General features: G+C 40.4%; 1 protein-coding gene across 3 annotated transcripts in view; it reads right to left on the reverse strand.

The window, feature by feature from the left end:
• Positions 1 to 2,804: 2,804 nt before the first annotated feature.
• Positions 2,805 to 18,690, reverse strand: part of senp6a (SUMO specific peptidase 6a) — a 34,378-nt gene continuing 18,492 nt past the window's right edge. For 2 of the 3 annotated variants that reach the window (XM_084737292.1, XM_084737289.1), the window contains 17 exons: positions 18,573 to 18,667; positions 16,549 to 16,939; positions 13,554 to 13,792; positions 12,459 to 12,599; positions 12,177 to 12,210; positions 11,513 to 11,701; positions 10,095 to 10,288; positions 8,603 to 8,817; positions 7,205 to 7,321; positions 6,985 to 7,107; positions 6,791 to 6,883; positions 6,350 to 6,693; positions 5,494 to 5,582; positions 5,280 to 5,368; positions 5,070 to 5,138; positions 4,121 to 4,271; positions 2,805 to 3,627 (listed from right to left, as the gene is read on the reverse strand). In XM_084737292.1, the coding sequence (XP_084593418.1) occupies positions 3,391 to 3,627; positions 4,121 to 4,271; positions 5,070 to 5,138; positions 5,280 to 5,368; positions 5,494 to 5,582; positions 6,350 to 6,693; positions 6,791 to 6,883; positions 6,985 to 7,107; positions 7,205 to 7,321; positions 8,603 to 8,817; positions 10,095 to 10,288; positions 11,513 to 11,701; positions 12,177 to 12,210; positions 12,459 to 12,599; positions 13,554 to 13,792; positions 16,549 to 16,939; positions 18,573 to 18,667 (2,810 nt within the window). In that variant the 3' untranslated portion in view covers positions 2,805 to 3,390. The remainder of the gene's footprint in view (positions 3,628 to 4,120; positions 4,272 to 5,069; positions 5,139 to 5,279; positions 5,369 to 5,493; positions 5,583 to 6,349; positions 6,694 to 6,790; positions 6,884 to 6,984; positions 7,108 to 7,204; positions 7,322 to 8,602; positions 8,818 to 10,094; positions 10,289 to 11,512; positions 11,702 to 12,176; positions 12,211 to 12,458; positions 12,600 to 13,553; positions 13,793 to 16,548; positions 16,940 to 18,572; positions 18,668 to 18,690) is intronic. The other variant, XM_084737290.1, reaches the window with a different exon arrangement.

Consider the following 18,690-nt stretch of genomic DNA (forward strand, 5'->3'; position numbering starts at 1 on the left):
TAGATAGATCCGCTTACCTGCTTTTTTCAGGGCTTTCAACCACATCTCATGGTCTTTGTCACTGTTTTATCGTAATTTTAAGCACAATAAATCAGTGATTATCCTGAGATTTTCTGCACAAACTCCATCTGCTGAGGAAGACTGTGTGAAATGACTGAAAGCTCCAGAACTGCTGCTTCAGTACGTGGATCTTGTGGTGAGACTGTCCACTGTTGTATCTCAGTTTTTAAGCTGAAGTGGAATAGATGTCCTGAAAGAAAAATGGAAATTTGAACATCTACAGTTCCTCAGCATCGGGATAAAGCTGGGTGAACATCTGTTGAAGATCATGTGATATGATCATGCCAGAATTGTGCAAGTGTGAAAGCTCCCTTAGCCTGGGGCTAAATGCGTGAAAAGCCCTTTACACTGTCTTATCACCCATGTTTAAATTAATGGAGTTAACTGCAGGACAAAGTTATGTTGGAAAGCTGGATTTTGGCAACCTAATGCTTGTTCCTTAGCGCTAGCTCTAAAAAGCTAGCTAACTAATCTCATGCTAATCTAGATCAGCTGTTAACTAGCTACATGTGATAGTTATCGTTAGGAAAAAAACAGACTTATAGCAAAGCTTTACCACCGATTTTTCCCAGTGGCCACTTGTGGTACTACAGTAAAAAATTCCCCCCAGAGGCCACCATGATAAAGGAAACATCTGAAAAACTGTTGACAGGACGCCTCGAACTGCAAACAAGCTCAGCTAGAACTCCTTCTATTATGAATTTTTGATCCATGGAGGTTTTATATTTGTAAAACTTCACTCAAGCTGAAAAAGAGATTTAAAATATAATTATTAAATATTTATTACATCGAATATTTTTGGGTCTTCTTTTGTTTGTGCTTAATTGTAGCTGCTAAGTCAGCAGCAGTCTTAGCATGGCTAATGCTAGCCTCTTCCTCTGCTCTTTTTGAGATGGGGTGTGTGTCAGAGTTTTTTTTTTAAATATCGCCATCAGCCATTGAAAAACCTTGTTGGTCTGTGGTGTTCGCAGTTCATTCAAGAGCAGTTAAGATATTTGACTCAAAGCCACAAATATGAATGTCTGTGCAAAAGGTGATATTAGAGTCCATCTGATAGATGTGGAGATAATTCAGTCTGAGTCAACAAAGTTCCCTTTAAAATGATACCAAACATAATTAAATAAAACACTAATAAAGCCTCTTAAATTGAGCCTAAATGAGAGTTAAGTGTTCAGTATACTGTGGTGGTTGTTGGGATATACCACATACTTACAGACCTTTCCACAAGAGGGACCTAAAATCTTGTCTGAACTTTGTACCACGACAGTTTGGACATAATAATGAGAACGATATAATTAATAAGTGAGTGACTAATGTGACAGTTGAGTCTGCAGAGAGCGGCTGTGAGTACAGCAGCAGCAGACAGATTAGCGCCATTGTTGTCGTCTTTGACATTATCCCCGTTAATCCTCAACCTCCCTGAAGGTATTACAGCTCAATGTCACATATGCTGACGGAGTGTGTGAAGCTGAGGAGATAAAACTTTACTCAACAGATGCTTCACACAACAAACATAAACAGAACATTTAATAAAATACGTGTTGCTGCTGACCGTGTCCAAAGCGGTACCGGTTCTTTAAACCGCCGGCATGATGCACGGAGTAGCCATCTTGGATTATGGGGTTGGGATTGGGGAGGTTCCTCCAACTGTTTGAGTAAAAAAAAATCCAACTTTAGGGGGTGTTCCAAATAAAATTTCTAACTGAGAACTCAGAACTTCCTGGTTCAAATGGAACGCACCCCTCAGTCTCTGGCTACAGTCTACAGGAAACACATATATGGTGTTTATGAAACCCAGCGATGTTGCTTCCTGTTAACTTTTACGATTAAAATGTCACCTACAGGGTTAGAAAATGAGATCAAACTTGGTTGCTAAGAGTTGCATGTTGGGCAATTTGAATCATTTGCATAATGAGGCAACTAAACCTGAAAGTCTAATTTAGCTTTTCGTAAACTTTCAAAGGTGATCTTTGAGTTTGAGTCCACATTTATGACGTCCAGAAATCCTGAAGCCCTGAACGTCTCATAACATTATTAAGTTTTTCTGAGCAAGGGTGTGCATATACTTTTTATTTTGTTGTGTAATTTATTTTTATATTTTAATCATGCTGATGCAACTTTTATCAGCCAAGTTGAATTTCATCTCTTGGCCTGCAGACGACATTCAAACATCATCACTGCGTCTGAGGCATTTCCAGTGGACTAGCAGCCAGGAGATGAGCTTGTATTTTTGCCACTTACACTCTGTTTTGGCCAAAAAAGTAACGGTGGTGATACATGGGAGACATGGAAGCTCATTTGCAATGCATCCTGGTACATGTAGGGACTGCTGCACAGTTATGTGAGAAAAACTTAAGAAGTTGGGCTCAAAACTCAATTGCAGTATGTTGCCCTGAAATTGTGAGCTTTCAACTTTTTTTTAATAAACAAAAATGAAAAAAATGTTATTTATTTCAATGTAACTTTTTGTCAAAGTCACAGGGCAGGCACTGGAGAGCAGCTAAAGAGCCGCAGGTTGCAGACCTCTGATCTGTGTTTTTGATTTTGAGGTGAACTGAACTGCCTCTGTGTCGTCTGTCCAAACATTTTCTGACCTGGAAATAAACAAATGCATTTAAACCTTTTCCAGACTTGTGCAACAAAATGATCATGAAGCAAGACAAACACACACACAGATAAAACTTATTTCTGTTTGAAACTCTCTGACGGCACACAGCACAAATAAACAGCTACGGCAGAGGAAGTGCTCTTGCATCTCGAATCGCTTTTAATGCTGAAAATTCATCCACTCCACATCGAAGAGACACAACAAGCACTGAACTACGTATGTGACTCGTGAGCTGGAAGTCAGCTTTTTGAGAACAGTTTCTTTTTTGTCCAGACAGCTGGATCATTAACTTACAAATAACAGCAACTTCCTCTATGCTTCTTTTATCTTTTGACAGTTTTCGTCTTCCTCTACACAACTAGAAAGCATAAAAAATAAGGATGCAAGAGCGCAACAGTATCTTCTGCACAGATCTTCCTGGAGAAAAGAACATCTATGAAAACATAACTTAATGGGTCACTTCATGACTGAGTCATAAAACAGTAAATTACAAAGGCAGCGGAGAAACTCCAGCATATTTACAGTTCACGTTTTATTCAATACAAAGTTAAAGGTGTGTTTGATGTCTGTGGTTAATGGAGGGAGTTCAGGATCCTTTTCAGACATGTTGAAGTGAAACCAGCAGCGTACAATCAGGTTCGGCCCCGCCCCCACTAGGCCTGGGAGTGACGGGGAGAGGAGGAGGAAGGAGGAGGAGGAGGGGTGGGGTGAGTGGAGTCGTTTCAGGGGCTGATGGGAAGGTTTGGCGGCCGTCCCGTCGACCCAGAAGTCTCTTCGATCTCGGGCTCTTCAGGAGAGCTGGGCGGAGCCTCGTCCCGCTCCGGCTCCTTCTTGTCCAGCTCTTGTTGTTCCTGGATCTTCAGGATGAGCTCCTTGATCTCCTCGCGCTTCGTCTTCATCCGCTGCTGAGGGAACCACTCGGACAGGTTGACCGGCAGGTGGAAACTGGGGATCGGATTCTGTGTTAGAAGAGATAAAAGACATTCATCATGAGTATAAAATGGAAAGAAGTTTGGAATTTTAACTTCCCAGTTACATTTCAACAGCTTGTCGGTGTTCAGGTTTTCTGCAGTGTAAAATGTTCTCAAATTGTTGTGAATTATAGTTAATAATTATATCAGTTGTTGCAGCGAAAAAGTCGGGCATCTCATTCATCTGCATTTAAAAAAAATGCAGCAGCATGTGGTGGAAAAGTTTAAATGGAGTCAACGTTTGGAGAAAAAAACAATCACACAAGCAGAGATCAGACTCAGGATGAAAGATCTGTCAAAGTAGGCGTTACGCTGGCGGAGTTCATGGACTAAACTTTGACACTCTCCCAGCTGTGTCCTCGCTTTGTTTATTTTGTGTCCCCAGCTCTGAAGCCTGGGCTGCTATTTGTTCAGTAAAGTAGTGAAACCAAGAAGCTCGTGAAAGTGAATATGAGAAAGTGTTAAAAGTTCGTCGTCTCACCTCGAAGAAGCTCTCCACATACTGCAGGATGTAAACTCCACAGTCGCTGAAGTTATCCTGCTGAGGCACACGTGGGCTGGAGCCCTTCATCACATCCTTCCCGAAACTCCTCTGAGTCCCTTTACGCACCTCCCACTCCACCTCCAGGTACCTAAAACAAACACACACTCTCAGTCACCAGTTACCAACCACAGATAACCTGTTAGTTTTGTTTAAGTCTCAAATCATGAATCTAATGACCTAAAAACTAAATTCTGAAACCTTCAAACTAAACTTCTGACACTTTGCTGTTATTTTTATAGTAAAATGTAGTTAATTTTGATTTGTGAATCTGTTTGGCTTTTATGAGCCGATCAGTTTTTACCAATATAGCTCATTTTGTATGTAATAACTCCTAATAACATGAAAATTTAGACACATCTTCAGGATCACTTTGTGTTTCACCTCTAGGGAGCCACAAATGTGAAAAGTTTATATCTCATAACTGGCTATACGAATTTGTGCAAAAATAGTTTTGCATGTTCTTGGGTCACGACTCAGCCCATACATGACTTTTGGTAATAAGTGATTAAAGTGGACAGGACTTATTACAACAACTTCTACGCATTTTACAATCTACGTCCTACAGAGCTGGAATTTCTTCAGCACATCTGCTGAACTGTGACTAAAGTTTGTCTCATTGCAACCTGTGGTCACTTCAGAAGTCCATCACTTTATATTTTCATAACTGTAAATTGTATTGTACACACAACATTTTTTTAATCGCTCAAAGTCTGTTGAAACATCACCAATAAAAAGCATAAAAAGGCTCGTTTTTGCACATCCGATGCCATCGCCTCAACCCGTTTAAAGGTGTGTAGAAACCACGTCTCTAAAGTAAAACCTCTAAAATCCTCGGTACAGTCTGTTTTTATAAATGCTGTCAGATGCAGCAGCAGCAGAAACTCACTCTCTGAGCGTTTTCACCACAGTCGACCTGGCCGGACCTCGCAGGGAGTCCATGATGAGGATACAAGGCCTGCAGGACAAACAGACACGCACGATTTGACTGTGTCAACATTTCCACACATCACCTCCCTCTGCTGTTTGTTTGTTTGTTTGAGCAGAGCAGAGCAGCGCTGCCACCTGCAGGTGAAAAAGCAAAAGTGCATCCACTCACTGTTTGCAGAGGTTTTGTTTTGAGGCCAAAGTCGAGGTGTCGGCACCGAGAGCATCATCAGCCAGAGTCCCGTCCTCGCTGCACTCATCCTGCACACAAAACAAACTTGGAACTACAGTTTCTTCTCTTTATTTAGAGCTTCATGACCACTTCACTGACGGACAATCAGCTCATTAACAGACAGATAATGTCTGGAGTACAGAGAGTCGAGTACCTGACAGGAGCTCTGGTCATCAGAGAAGGTGTAGGTGTCGTCGTCTCCTTTTCCTGAACCGTAACAAACACTGATTCTGTGTAACTCGCCTAAAAATCACAAACAAATAAGCAAAATAATCTGCTGCATGAAAATGGTGCATGTTATCAACATTTATCTGCATGTCTCAGAGTTATCAACACATTATTTTTCTTTTTTAATCGCTTCTTGAAATCGAATGTAAGACAAAAAAACCTGCGTTTCGGTGAAGGAAATAATACTGAGTCTCCTGAGACGAGCAGTGACGGGAAAAGACTGAAGAAACTGATTGATTTTTGTGTAGATGGACGAAAATGTCAAAACTAAATCAGAGAAATCTGGTTTAAACTTTGAACTCTGATCGTTGAGACACCGGGTTAAGAAACATCGTTCACTCTTTTAACTCAGACCAGACCCAAAATAAAAACATTTGTGACCCGGCCGCCATGTTGAAAAGATTTGATTTAAAATCTCAGCTCTGGCAGCTGAGACACCCCTAATGTTTTATTCTGTTTTTTCACACCTAGTTTTAGTTTTTAGTTTAAGATTACATTAATACACACACCACAAAACTTTGAAGCTGATTTGCTGCCACCTTAAATTACAGACAGGTTTTTGTTCTGGAGAACAGAGATCGGGTCTCAGTGAGGTTAACGAGACGGTACTGACAGTCCCACCAGGATTTCACAGGCTTTTTTGTGATTGTTGTGGCCTAGAAGGCAACTTTTCTAAAAAGTTGCAATGCATGTTGGGATGATTTTAGTTTTTTTGTGAAGAAATTGTGGGAACTAGATAAACTACATAAAAAAAGTAGTGGAGTTATAAATGTCAGACTCACTTGTGTACTGTTGTTCTGTGTCAGTCTGACCGTTGCCCGACACTGCGGGTGTGTTGGAGGGCTCCTGTCCCCCCTCTATAAAGGCTGCCGTCTCCTTGCCGGGGTCACTGTCAGTCTGACCCTCCGTGGACGCCTCGGGGACACTGGGAGACGGGTTCTCCGAGGAGCTGTCCAGCCCGTCTCTGTCCGGGGACAGAGGACGGCAGTGGTCCGGGATGTTCTCCTCCGACTCCTCTCCCAAGGCCGAGGAGGAAGCTGGAAACGGACCGGGACACAGCGGGTTCTGCTCGTACACCGGACCCTTCAGGCCCGGGAAACAGATGACGGCCAAGTACCAGTGAGCCCTGACAGAAAAAAAAAACAAAAAACAGTTCAAACCAGTTACAGCTTCAGTTACGGAGCAGGACAGAGTTTTAGTTCTGTGTCAAACTGAAGACTCACGACTCGTTGATGGGAACAAAAATGAAGTCCTTCTGGAAGAGATCCACGTGCCGAGTCCACGTCTTCACCCTGTTGTGCTTCCTTTTCTGGATTCTGGAAAATCAAAACCAGAAATTTAACAATTTAGAAGCAAAATTATCTGAGCATCTGATGTTAAAAGGCAAAACAAAACAACAGCGTGCGTTGATACTCACGGCAGGTTAGCTGTGTCCGGGACGTTCCTCCGCTCTCTCTGGTTTAGTCTCTTGTAGAAGAAGGAGCTGAACACGTGGATTCTTTGTGCATCGTCTTTTTTCAATTTTTCTAAAACTAAATATCTAATAAAGACAGACAACAGAACATCTCAGTATGAAAACCAAAGCAGAGAAAATAAACTCTTAAAATCTGTGTCATGGGATGAAATCAGACACTCACTTTAAATAAAAGTCTATGATAACGTCGTTTAGGAATTCTCCATCATTAAGGCAGTGGAGGTCTTCATTAGTGACTGATATTCCACCTTTGGCCGGAGGAGGAGGATAAACCATTAACCTGGAAGACAAACACCAACAACACGGTTACACTGGGACTGCAGCATCAGCAGTAGTACTGTTAATCTCCACTGGGGGGCGCTGTGTCATGTTCATTTTTATGAGACACTGTTTGGTTTGGTTAGTTCTGGTTTGCAGTTATCAAAGCAGACTGAAGAACTACATCACCTACGTGGTCTGCGTCTCCCTTTATTTGACAGAGACTGGTTTGTAGATGGTGTCTGACGTCAGTGTGTTTACAGTTCAGCAGGTAGCCTGACTTTATAAAGTCATCAGACCAGATGTCAATTAAACATCTGGTCTCCTCCTGTCCTCATCTGTTCTCTCATTTTGTTCTGGTTTGTTGTTTTATCCTGTTGTAATTTCCTGTAATCGATCTGAAAGTCTGAACCAAAAAATGTTTTTTTCACACCAAATCAAACCAAAACAAACCTTGGTTCAGTTTGATCTGGACAGAGACCACCTCCTTTCACCAGACCAAAGTCTGGCTTTTTGGTCCGGATGGGGGTCTGGGATGAAACTGAAAAATCCACAAGTCTGGACTAAACGAGGCAGCTGTGAAAACAACCTTAGACAAGATTTAACATTTGAGAACTCTGGCTTCTCCTTTTTAATAAAACATGCCTGCTGTTAAATCATCTCAACAAAAGATTTAATAGTTTATGAAAGTTTTTAAAAAAAAAGAGTTTGAGTTGGGCTCAAAACTGGGTGTCAATTGCTGCTGACTATTGTACTTACATTTATATACTTTGGGTTTTCTACCAAATAAATGCCATTGAGATGATGAATGATTCACATTACAGTTACTACTTAACCTTTGTTATGAAGCATCTACATCTCCAAAAACATGTAGGACTGTACCTTAAATCAATTTTGAACTAATAAAAAAATGTGTATTTTATTACACATGCTCCCTTAAATTGCCAATAGAGTGAAAAGAGAATCATATTTTGAGTGGAATATCCCTTACTGTTTTTGAGTAATCCATTTAAAATCAAAGGTAACTTGTTCCAAGGAGAATAAACTCTGCACTCTTTTCAGAGTTCAAACTTGCAGGAAGCGACTGATTGGTCAAATTTGCGGAAAAGTTGCAACGATGGAAAAAAAAATTGCTGAATTCACAGGGATCAGTTGAATTTGTGTGAACTGTTGAAATCGCAACTTTCTGCAAGGACTGATAAGTTTTGTAGTACAGTGATATACAGTGAAAGTTTTACAACCCGCCCTTAACCAGCACTAACATGGAAACACTTCAGCCACAGGTGGCAGCAGACAGACTCACTTGATGATTGGTCCCGAGAAGGTGGGCTGAAGGTCGGTCATGTCCTCGTCTTCATCTTCAAAGTAGGTGTTGGTCTGCTGCCGTGTGGCCATCCGCGTACGTGCGGGCATGCTGACCGGGGACACCGCCGCGACCTGCGTGACCTTACTGACGGGGGTGACCTTGGTAACCGGCGAGACGTGGGTGACTTTGGAAGGGGATTGTGTCGGTTTATCCTGCAGGGAGAGACAGGCGTTTGTGAGGGAAGAAAGAAAATAAAAACCTGGAGAGACAACAACTAGTTTCAGATATAAAATCACTGTAGGAATGTAGGAATCCTAATCCCTGAAATGTTGTCAAGGTTGATTTGTTTTTTTTTTCAAATTCCAACAAAAATTAGACAAAGTGAAGAAATGCTCACAAATCATCAGATCATCAAATAAAAACAATCCTTTCATCTCTACAAACATCCTTTGTTCTAACTATGGCAAAAGAACTTTCTTTCCCCTGTGAATGACTTCTCAGGAACAGATTTCCTCAGGCTATCAATCCAACAAAGCTCCACTGAAGTGACCAATAACAACAATTAATCCCTAAAAATAACTATTTATTTGGACTGGAATGGACTTTGGTGGCGGCGCTGCACAGTTTGACAGGAGACATTAACAGGAGACTCACCTTACAGACTAAATCTGGGGCAAAAAAATCATATCAAGACGATCAAATATCCTTGCAGGCAAACTGTACAACAGCTACTGAGGAGATCTGACAAATTCCCAAACTATTATGACTATCAGCATGTTTTCAATAGTTGCGGTTTTTGTTTTACACCTAACTTACTATTTTGAAATATTCCCACTTTTTTTTTTATTTACCTTTAAGTAGATTTTGTTTTAAAAATCACAAACAGCCATAGTGATATATATGTACAACTGGGCACAAAACACATTTTAAAGAGAACAAAATACAAAAAGAACTGAATTTTAATAGTGAAAATAAAAAAAAACAAACTAAAAAATATACATATTAAAAACTACATATGCACAAACATTTGTGTAAATCTATTTTGGTTCTGGCCTTGGAGGGAAAAGAGAATTATTTTAAATATTTCCACATTTTAATGTAAAATAACAAAACATATTCTGTGATTTTCAGCTTCAGTTATCTTGAAAATCTCTTGAGAAACTTTAACAGGTGCAGTAAAATATTTACAGACCAGTGACATTTATAATCAGAAGATTTTAAATGATTTGTTGATTAACTGATAGATTATTTATCACCAACTGTGATGATCGACTGATCATTCTCGATCAGAATTAGCTTTTAAATTAGTTTTTTCTGTTTCATATTATTAAAAATTTAATGTTTGGGGGCTTTTATGTTCAACTAAAGACGACATCTTGAGCTCTAAGAGACAATTAATTTAAAAAGTAATTGTTAGATGAATCGATGGTGAAAATAATTGATAGTTTAAGTCCTGCTGATGGACACAGAGCGGCGTTTCCACGCTCACCTTCTCCTCCTTCTGTTTGGAAGCCTTGTTGTAGTTGACCAGCCGGATGTTGGCCTCTTCGAAGGGCAGCTTGGCGGGGAAGTTGCTGAGGTTGTTGTTTCTGCCGATCACGCCGAGGATGTCCTCCAGAATCATCTGTTCCTTCATCGCCAGGCCGTTCTCGAAGATCAACACTATGTACTTCTCATCTGACTCTGACGGCAGAAACAGACACGCAGAGTGAAGGTTTTTAGTCAGATGCAGATTTTATCGTGTTACAGAATTTACTGTGTTGGATAGTGAAGGACTGTGCTGCCCTTTTTTATTGATTATCAATTGACTTGTGTTTTAATAAAAAATCTGACATTCTCTGATGTCAGCTTCAAGAACTGAAATCTCTGACTGATATAGATATTTAAACCCTCTTCTCTGTTTGCTCAGATGTTTCTAGAGATATTTCTATAATATCTCCATACATACACTGTGTTCTTCATGCTAAATAAAATACATTCTTAAAATGTTTCTGCTTGAATGTACAGCAGCTAATTAGGCCTGTGGAACGAAGTTGGCAGAGTCTGAACAGTGAGAGGAGGATATTAACTCTACAGGACATTAAGTCCAGTTATGTTCAGTCAAGCAGAAAAGATGAATATTCATCTAACTCTGCTCTGTATGAATTAACTGTGAACACAAAATAAAACATCAGTACATTTAGATCATTTATTTTCAGACTGAAGGAGAACCAACATCTTTTATCTTTTCTATTGAAGACATGTGAGGCTTTTTACTCTGAACAAATTAACCTTTAGCTATCATGAATTATTAATAATGTAGTCACAGTGAGAAAAGGGATTTAAATAAAATACTGAGATGCATCAAGAATGAACTGTATCTAGTACCCTGAATGTTTAAGTTTTCTAAATGACTATTTCAGCTGCCTTTTATTAATTTTACTAAAGACAATTAAAGGGATAGTTCAGCTTTTTTTTAAAGTGGGGTTGTATCAGTTACTTGCAAGCACTATACACTATGTATAGAATATTTTCATGGCTCTTATACAACCAAATATCACTCTCTCTAAATCAACCAAACTCCCTCAGCAAAATCAGTAATTCTAACACAGTATTTGCTGATCAACTGCTGCCCAATCAGGTGTTTTTAAAGGTTATAGCAGATTCACCAAACTCACAAAAAAAGCAAAAACTGACTAACTGATCGAGGTACTGGTTGACAATCAACTCCTGTTCTACAAGATAAAATTTATGGATTTCACTTATGGAGTTTGGTTGGTTTGGAGAGACTGATGTTTGGTTGATGAACCGACTATGGATGAGTGTATAATATAACCTCACTTCAAGAAATCGAAGCTCTCTCTTTACGTTTGGATTAAGCAAAAGGAAAAAAACAGTATTTGCAGCTGTGTGTAGTTTTGTACTTACGGTCCCCGGCACAGTCGTACCACTGTCCCCCCGTCTCCTTGGACATGTTGAGCTGCGTGCGCAGGCGGACACACTCCTCTGGAGTCGTCTGGAAGAACAAGACGGGAAGTTTCCGCACGCTGCACCACTCGCAGCTGATGAGCTCGGACGACTGGAGGCAAACCTTCTCTATGCTGTTACGCTCCGGACCTGACGACAAACACACCAGTCAGACGCAGTTTATTAAAGACATTAAAAAACATGATAAAAAATATTATGGAAAAGCAAACAAACTCCAAGAAACCTCCATCACATCTAACACAAATAGTGATAGACTTGATTTCAACATATTTAAGTTTTATTCTCTCTTGTGGATAAATGAAGTCTTGCAGGAGGATGTCTTCAAGCTCACTAAATTCTGAGAAAGAAGAGAAGTAATGTCGCTGCAGTGTTTCAACTTCAACATGAATCAGTGAGGTTTAAAATGACAGATCAGGAGTCTTATGTTGCTGCTTCTTGTTGGTATTCTGATGTTTTTGCATATTTTCAAAGAATAAAGCTGCCACAGGTGAGACTGAACTGATCTCTGCTGAACAGCGAGCAGACGTCACGCTGCTCTGTTGTCTGCTCCAGCAGCTCTGCACACACCGTTTTATTTACTGACTTCATTACTGCAGGTTCCTACCTTCAGTTTCCAGCTGGATGTGGTCGATGGAAAACTGAAAAAGACGCACAAAAAAAAAGAAAAGAAAAGAATGTCATTTATCATTTCCATTCGAATCATCTTCTCAGAATTACAGGACTAAAACTGCTGGACTGGATTTTGAAGATTTTCACAGGTCTTCTGTCCATTTCTTTGTCTTACAGACACATAAACTTCAACAGCAGCCGTCTCCACGAGCGGCTCAGAGCGCTGAAACAAAGTCTGGCGGCCATGTTTTAATGTGAAACAAACTGAAGTACTCACGACGACGGGCTTCGTCACCATCCTGCGCAGAGTTCCCACTCTTACGCTCCGACACTCCAGTATGATGCTGTCACATTTGTTGGACATGAACTTGGGTTTCTTCGGCCTCGGTGAAAACTGCTCAGGAGGCTGATTTCCAAACTGCAAAATTTAAAAAAGCAATTAAAGGAAAAACGACGAGGTTTATGTCGTTTTTAACATGCAAGTCTGGTTTATTCAGAGAGAAAAACAGAAAATGATTCTCCTGTTGTGACAGATGAATGAGTCACCATCCCAACTCTCAGTAAAAGTCTGCATCAGATATATGAAGCTTTAGATCATTTTATGTTTCTTTGTTTGAACTTAGAAGAAGAGTAACAGCCTGCAGACATGTTTCACTTCAGCGCAGCACCTGCTGGCCTAGTTTACACTGAAAATATCAACCAGAAGTAGGGCTGAACTGCATGTCTATAAAGAGAAAAAAAAAACTTTCAAAGCTCCTATTGAGGTTTTTAAATGAAGTTGAAGTCATATTTTAATCATGTTATCGCTCCTCAAACAAAATCCTCAACATGATTCAGATTAAATAAGCGTTTTCTTAATAAATCAACTTTCTTTTATGAATAGAACTTGTCAGTTTCATGAACAAACATGTAATTGAAGCACACCACAGTGAAAATGTTGTTTTTGAAAGTGGAAATGCCAACAGATTTGGGTTGAAGCTGAATATTTTGTTGAATAAAAATGCTGAATTCATGCTCCAGTGCTTTGACTTGTGTGCTGGCGTCCTCCGACCGCTGTGGGGCGCTGTGGGATTTTGGCTTGTTACATTCACATTTGCTGCAGACAGCGCTGAGGGACAGCCCTCTTTTCCCAACATGCACTGGTGAGAGTTAAAGTTTGCTATTTTAAGTTCCAAACAGGATTGCAGCAATTTTTACTGTTTGGTGTAAATAAATCCACCTGAAAATATACGTCTTTTCTTTGGTGAACACTGAAAATGATTCCTGTCCCAAAGCTCACCAGCTACTTTAAAATGTTACCAGTCAGACAGAAACATTTTTGAACTTTGGACTTCGAGGTGCCGGTCCCGTCAGACGATCAGCCAGCTCTCACCTGGTCCTTCATCCGGGCTCTCCGTGGTATCGTGAACTTCATGTTGACGTCTTCGAAGAAGTCGGTGCCGAGCTCCTCCTGCTCCACGGCGCTCTTCACCGCGGCCTCCACTCTGCCTCCAGAGGGTGCCGGCGAGGAGTGAGCCGAGTCCGCGGGTCGAGGCGAAACGCTGTCCAGTCTGTTGACGCTTCCCGTGCTGGCGTTGTCGGCCTCGTCCTCATCGTCACTGGACAGGACGACTGGGGAGGAAGGACATCGGAGGACTTGGTTTAAAATCTGTCTGATACACTTAAAGTTTGAGGTTTTATGACTTTCCAAATGTGGAGCCTGTTTTTTAAGGACAGAGTGTGTATTCTGAAGCAGATTTTAGGCCTTTTGAGGTCTTTTTATATCATGTCTGAACAGAAAAATATTCTTTTTACATACATGATCCTCTGACATCATTAAAAAGGTCTTGGATCCAGATGCAAATAAAAAAAAAAATCACTTTCTTCACTTTTACTTGTCACGTGGCTTCTTTTTCACTCTACACATAGAGAGCAACTTACTTTGACACTGTTGGAATCGACCTGCCTGTATGTTTTGTTTACTTTTCCTACAGCAGTGACGTATGTTAGGTGGTGTAACCTTCCACTTATCTGGCTGCATACTGATGAGAGAAATATGCACTGATTGTACAAATACAACAATCTGAAATTAATGTCATTTTTTATGTGAAAAGAAAATGATATATTCCAATATTAATGAATATTTAATATAAATGATATCACTGAGACACTGGTAAAATCTGTTTACCCACTGAGGCTTTTACCTGCACATTACTGTATATTCCTTCTATTACCCCTTGGAAATGATGAAAGCCAATAAAAAGCCTTCAGAGAGACAGACGAGAGTCAGATTGGAGCATTTACTGTTTCACAGGCTGATGTTTAAATGCATTTAGCAGAACACAGGAGCTCTTACTGATCTCACCTGGATGCTTTAATTTGGACGAGGACAAAGTAAAGAAGAGAGTAAAGACATTTCAGTCATGATGAAGAAGCAAAGTACATTTACACATTCAGAGTTTGGAGGTAGCTGTACTTTATTTTCCATTTTGACAAACTTTTCATCCACTAAATGTTGAGATTTCTGTTGTTTCCGACATGAATGACAATTAAATTAAAAGACATCTAAAGCCTTTTTTAGAATAAATGTTAATAATGATTCATCTGACTCTGGAAACAAGAAAACAGTATTAAACTGAAGCCCAGTTCACCAGCATGAGCCTGCATGAGAGAAAATAAAAAAGCTGAGTCTTTGTTCACAGATGGATGTGGCATAATGAGACTTGCTTGCTTTTAACTATGCCTTTGCACACGAATCATGGCTGCCTGGCCTCTCCTGCGTCTGGGTTGTTCAGAGTGTTGGTTGTGCAAGTCCTCAGAAATAAACGCTACGATTGCACGAACATGTGACTGAAAAACAAGTATATCTCCAGCCTAACATCTACTGACTGAACTTCCAGGTGAACGATAATCCCTTTATTTTCCCTCTCTTTTCCAATTTCTACTTTAGATTTTTCAGCTCTATCCCTGCATTAGGAGGCAGCTTCTTGTTAATTTGATTCATCAGCTAACGACTGGCGAGTGTCTTTTCTGGTACAGACGTTACAGACACTCCAGAGAGCTTTAACTAAGGCTTCACAGAAGACCTCTTAGTGATGCTGATGATGATGGTACCAGCAGCTTATTTCTCTGAACTTCTGTGACTGTAAATAACCGGCCTTCTGTCTGGGGTCACTGTGACCTGCTGAGAGCTGACAACCTTCACCCCTCTGGGAACGCTGCCACCATTTTATCTGAGAACATAGATGGGTGTTAATGAGATGGACTCTAAAGGACTTAAAGCATGATGGCGGGTGTCAAATGATTAGAGTCCAGGGCTCTGGCACAACTTTTAAAGTCAAAGTCAATGGATTTAAAAACTTTTTTTAAGACCTAAACAAAAAGAATTCAAGACCCAAAGAAAGTTGAAACAACAGGGTGTTATTATTCAACTTGAATACATGTTGCCTGCTCACCGTGTGAAGAACCTACAGCAGCTCAGCCTCTTTGTGGGTTTTTTGTGCTCGATGCAACTGTTGAGAAATTGTCAGGGAGTCAGAGGAAGTTTCAGGTGAGTCACTGCTGGTACTTTTGAGATTTCATGTAGGATTCAATGCATTTCACCTCCATTGTCCCGAACGTGAAAGTCTTCCTGCACCAACAAACTCTGAAACTTATCGTCCTCCAACCATTTCTCATTAACCTTCCCTATTTGCAGGTCATATTGCAATTTCAATAAAATTTTGATTAATTGCTCGGCCCTATTTCTAGCAACCACGACTGACAATAACAAAAAGATGACACGAATCAAAATGGCAACAGTCCCTCACTGTCTAATTTTTACCGTAGGCTACTGTGCGTGACCATTTTCTCAATTTTCAACACACTACCTGCAAATTTAATACCTAGAAAAAAAATTTAGATAAATTTAAGACAATTTACAACATTAATTCCCTATTTTAAGACTTATTAGGGAGCTGCATGACCCCCGAGTCCACAACCACGTTATCAGACTCATCACAGAACTTACTCTCTGTGGGCAACATGCTAGATTATTACTATTATTTTCATTATTGGTTGAATTGTTGAGTATTTTCTGTGTTCTGTTTTGTCGTAAAATGTCAGAAAATGGTAAAAAATGATGATCAGTGTTTCCAAAAGTCTAAGATGACGTCCTCAAATGTCTTGTTTTGACCACAACCCAAAGATATTCAGTTTACTGTTAGAGAGGAGTCAAGAAACCAAAAAAAATCACATTTAAGAAGCTGGAATCAGAATTTTGATGCTTCTTCTTAAATATTTGCTGAAAACGATTCATTGGTTATCAGAATAGTTGGTGATTAAGTGATTTATCCTTGCAGCTTTACAATAAACACATGAAAAATTTCCTCATGTGTGATTTTACTCACTGGGGTCGTTGAGTTCGTGCTGCTGGGCCGTCGTCCTCTTCCCTTTGGGCGGGTTTCTGGTTCCGCAGCAGCTCGACGTCCCAGCTAACAGCGGGGCCCTGCCGTTGTTCAGGGGCAGCAGGGTCGCCCTGGTGCTCGTGATCCGTATGGGCAGGGTCTCCCCGCGGGGCGCCCTCATGGTCGTAACCGGTTTGTAGAAGTTCTGTGGCAGGCTGTTTGGTCCGGGGGAGGGCTGGGATCTGATGGGAGGCCGGGGGGTCGGGGAGGACAGCGTGGCCTGCTGGCAGGGCAGCAGCGCCGGACCGTTCCCACAGTTCTGACACTTGCTGCTGTCCTCGCTCGGCTTGTTGCACTTCATACACACTGACTGGTAGACCGTCGGCCGGAGAGGCTGCAGACAAAAATCACACAGTAAGGCTTTTTCTGGATTTTTCTGACACATTACCACCTAATTTGTGTTATTTGCTAAATTACTGTGATTTTAAATAAGAATATTGTGTATTTTTTGTCGTAAGGTGAGTCTGGTGAGGAGGATTTACATCAATTACCAGAAAACTTTCAGTGAACTCATGACTATGTTGAAAACAACAGTTTATTTCTCAAACCAAGACGCACAGAACCATCATTATCACATGATTTGTGGTTGTTTTTGTGATCGCCTGATCAATTAAGTTCTGGTTTGGTCTCGAAACAACTCCTGGAAAAAAATCTGTCTGGATGCCAGATGTTTGCCAACTGAAAACAGCTGCCTGCTGCTGCTAGAAACACTGCAGGTGCTCAACACAACAAAAAATGTGCCCTGAAACAAAAACTACGTGATAAAAGTGGCTAAAAAAGTTAGTAATAAATCAGTTAGTAATAAATTTATTTATTCTCAGGAACAATGAACATTAATCAGCATCACTGTAAACGCACCACTGTTAGGTGAAAGATTAATTTTTAGCTGTTGTTCCCTCAGCCTGGTGTTAAATTAGGCATTAAAACAACAAATAAAACATAAAAGATGACATTAGAGCAGGAGAAGCAAAAAATGAAGAGATGAACAGAATAAAAAGTTTAAAGGAGTGAGGCAGCATCATGCAAAGAACATGTGACAAACAACCAAAAACAGTTAATAGCAGACAGTCGACACTGAACTGGGTCTGATCCCGACTGAAACAGCAACATCTAAATATCACTAATGCAACAAATATTAAAAAAGACTGTTTGCTGTCCTGACTTTTTATGTGTTAAATAGTTGCTGCCACCAATGGCGTTTATTCAGTTAATCAAAAGCAATCTGATTAATTTTATGAATTCTTGATTATTAAATATATTAAGGGTTATATTTTCTCTTTCTTTTACTTTTCTTCTTAACACTGAATGGATTGTAAATTAAAGACTGCTTTGACAATTCAAGAAAAAAGGAATTTGATCTATAAAAGGTTGAGAAATGGAGCTTAAATGGCAAAGTTTGGTTTGTTATTCTGATGTAAAGCAAAGAGAAGAGTAAAATAATATTAAATAACTGATACAAGGTGGAGAACTGACTCCTGAAAAACTCCACAAAATGATAAGTGTGAATTAAAATATATTCACTACTTTTTTGTAACAGAAAGAACTGTAGTTTTCATTTTGTTTGTTGACAGACAGAGCGACGGGACGATCTGCAGTAACAGGCTCCGTGTCTGTAATGATGCTTTTCAGTCACTGTCAGTGTGTTTGTAAAGGTCACAGACTGGCTGATCACAGCACGGTCTGTCCTGAGAACAGCTGAATATGAAGCACTCCAGATTAAAGCTGTGATCTACTATAGCTCTGTGTGTTTGTGTGTGTTTCCCCGGCTGCAGTGTTAGTGGACATAATGCGAGGACACAGAGCTCAAACAGCAGCCTGGTAACAGGCCTCAACACACTGACAGGCTGCAACACACACATATTTAAGCTTTGGATGTGTTCAAAACAGTCTCCAGCTCACACTGACAGGAAGTGTGCAGGTCACATGATGATTTCTGGGTAACGAAGTCCTGAGTGGGCTTCTCTTACCTCTGCTGCTTTGACCTGTGAAGGAAAACTACAGCAGTCCTCTAACGGTTTCCTCTTCTGCTGGACACGGCGCTTAATGTTCAGGGTCTCTTCTTCTGAAAAAGATTAAACAACAAAA

Source organism: Lutjanus erythropterus, chromosome 15 (assembly GCF_056507025.1).
Source record: "Lutjanus erythropterus isolate fLutEry1 chromosome 15, fLutEry1.hap2, whole genome shotgun sequence".
Lineage (NCBI taxonomy): Eukaryota > Metazoa > Chordata > Actinopteri > Lutjaniformes > Lutjanidae > Lutjanus > Lutjanus erythropterus.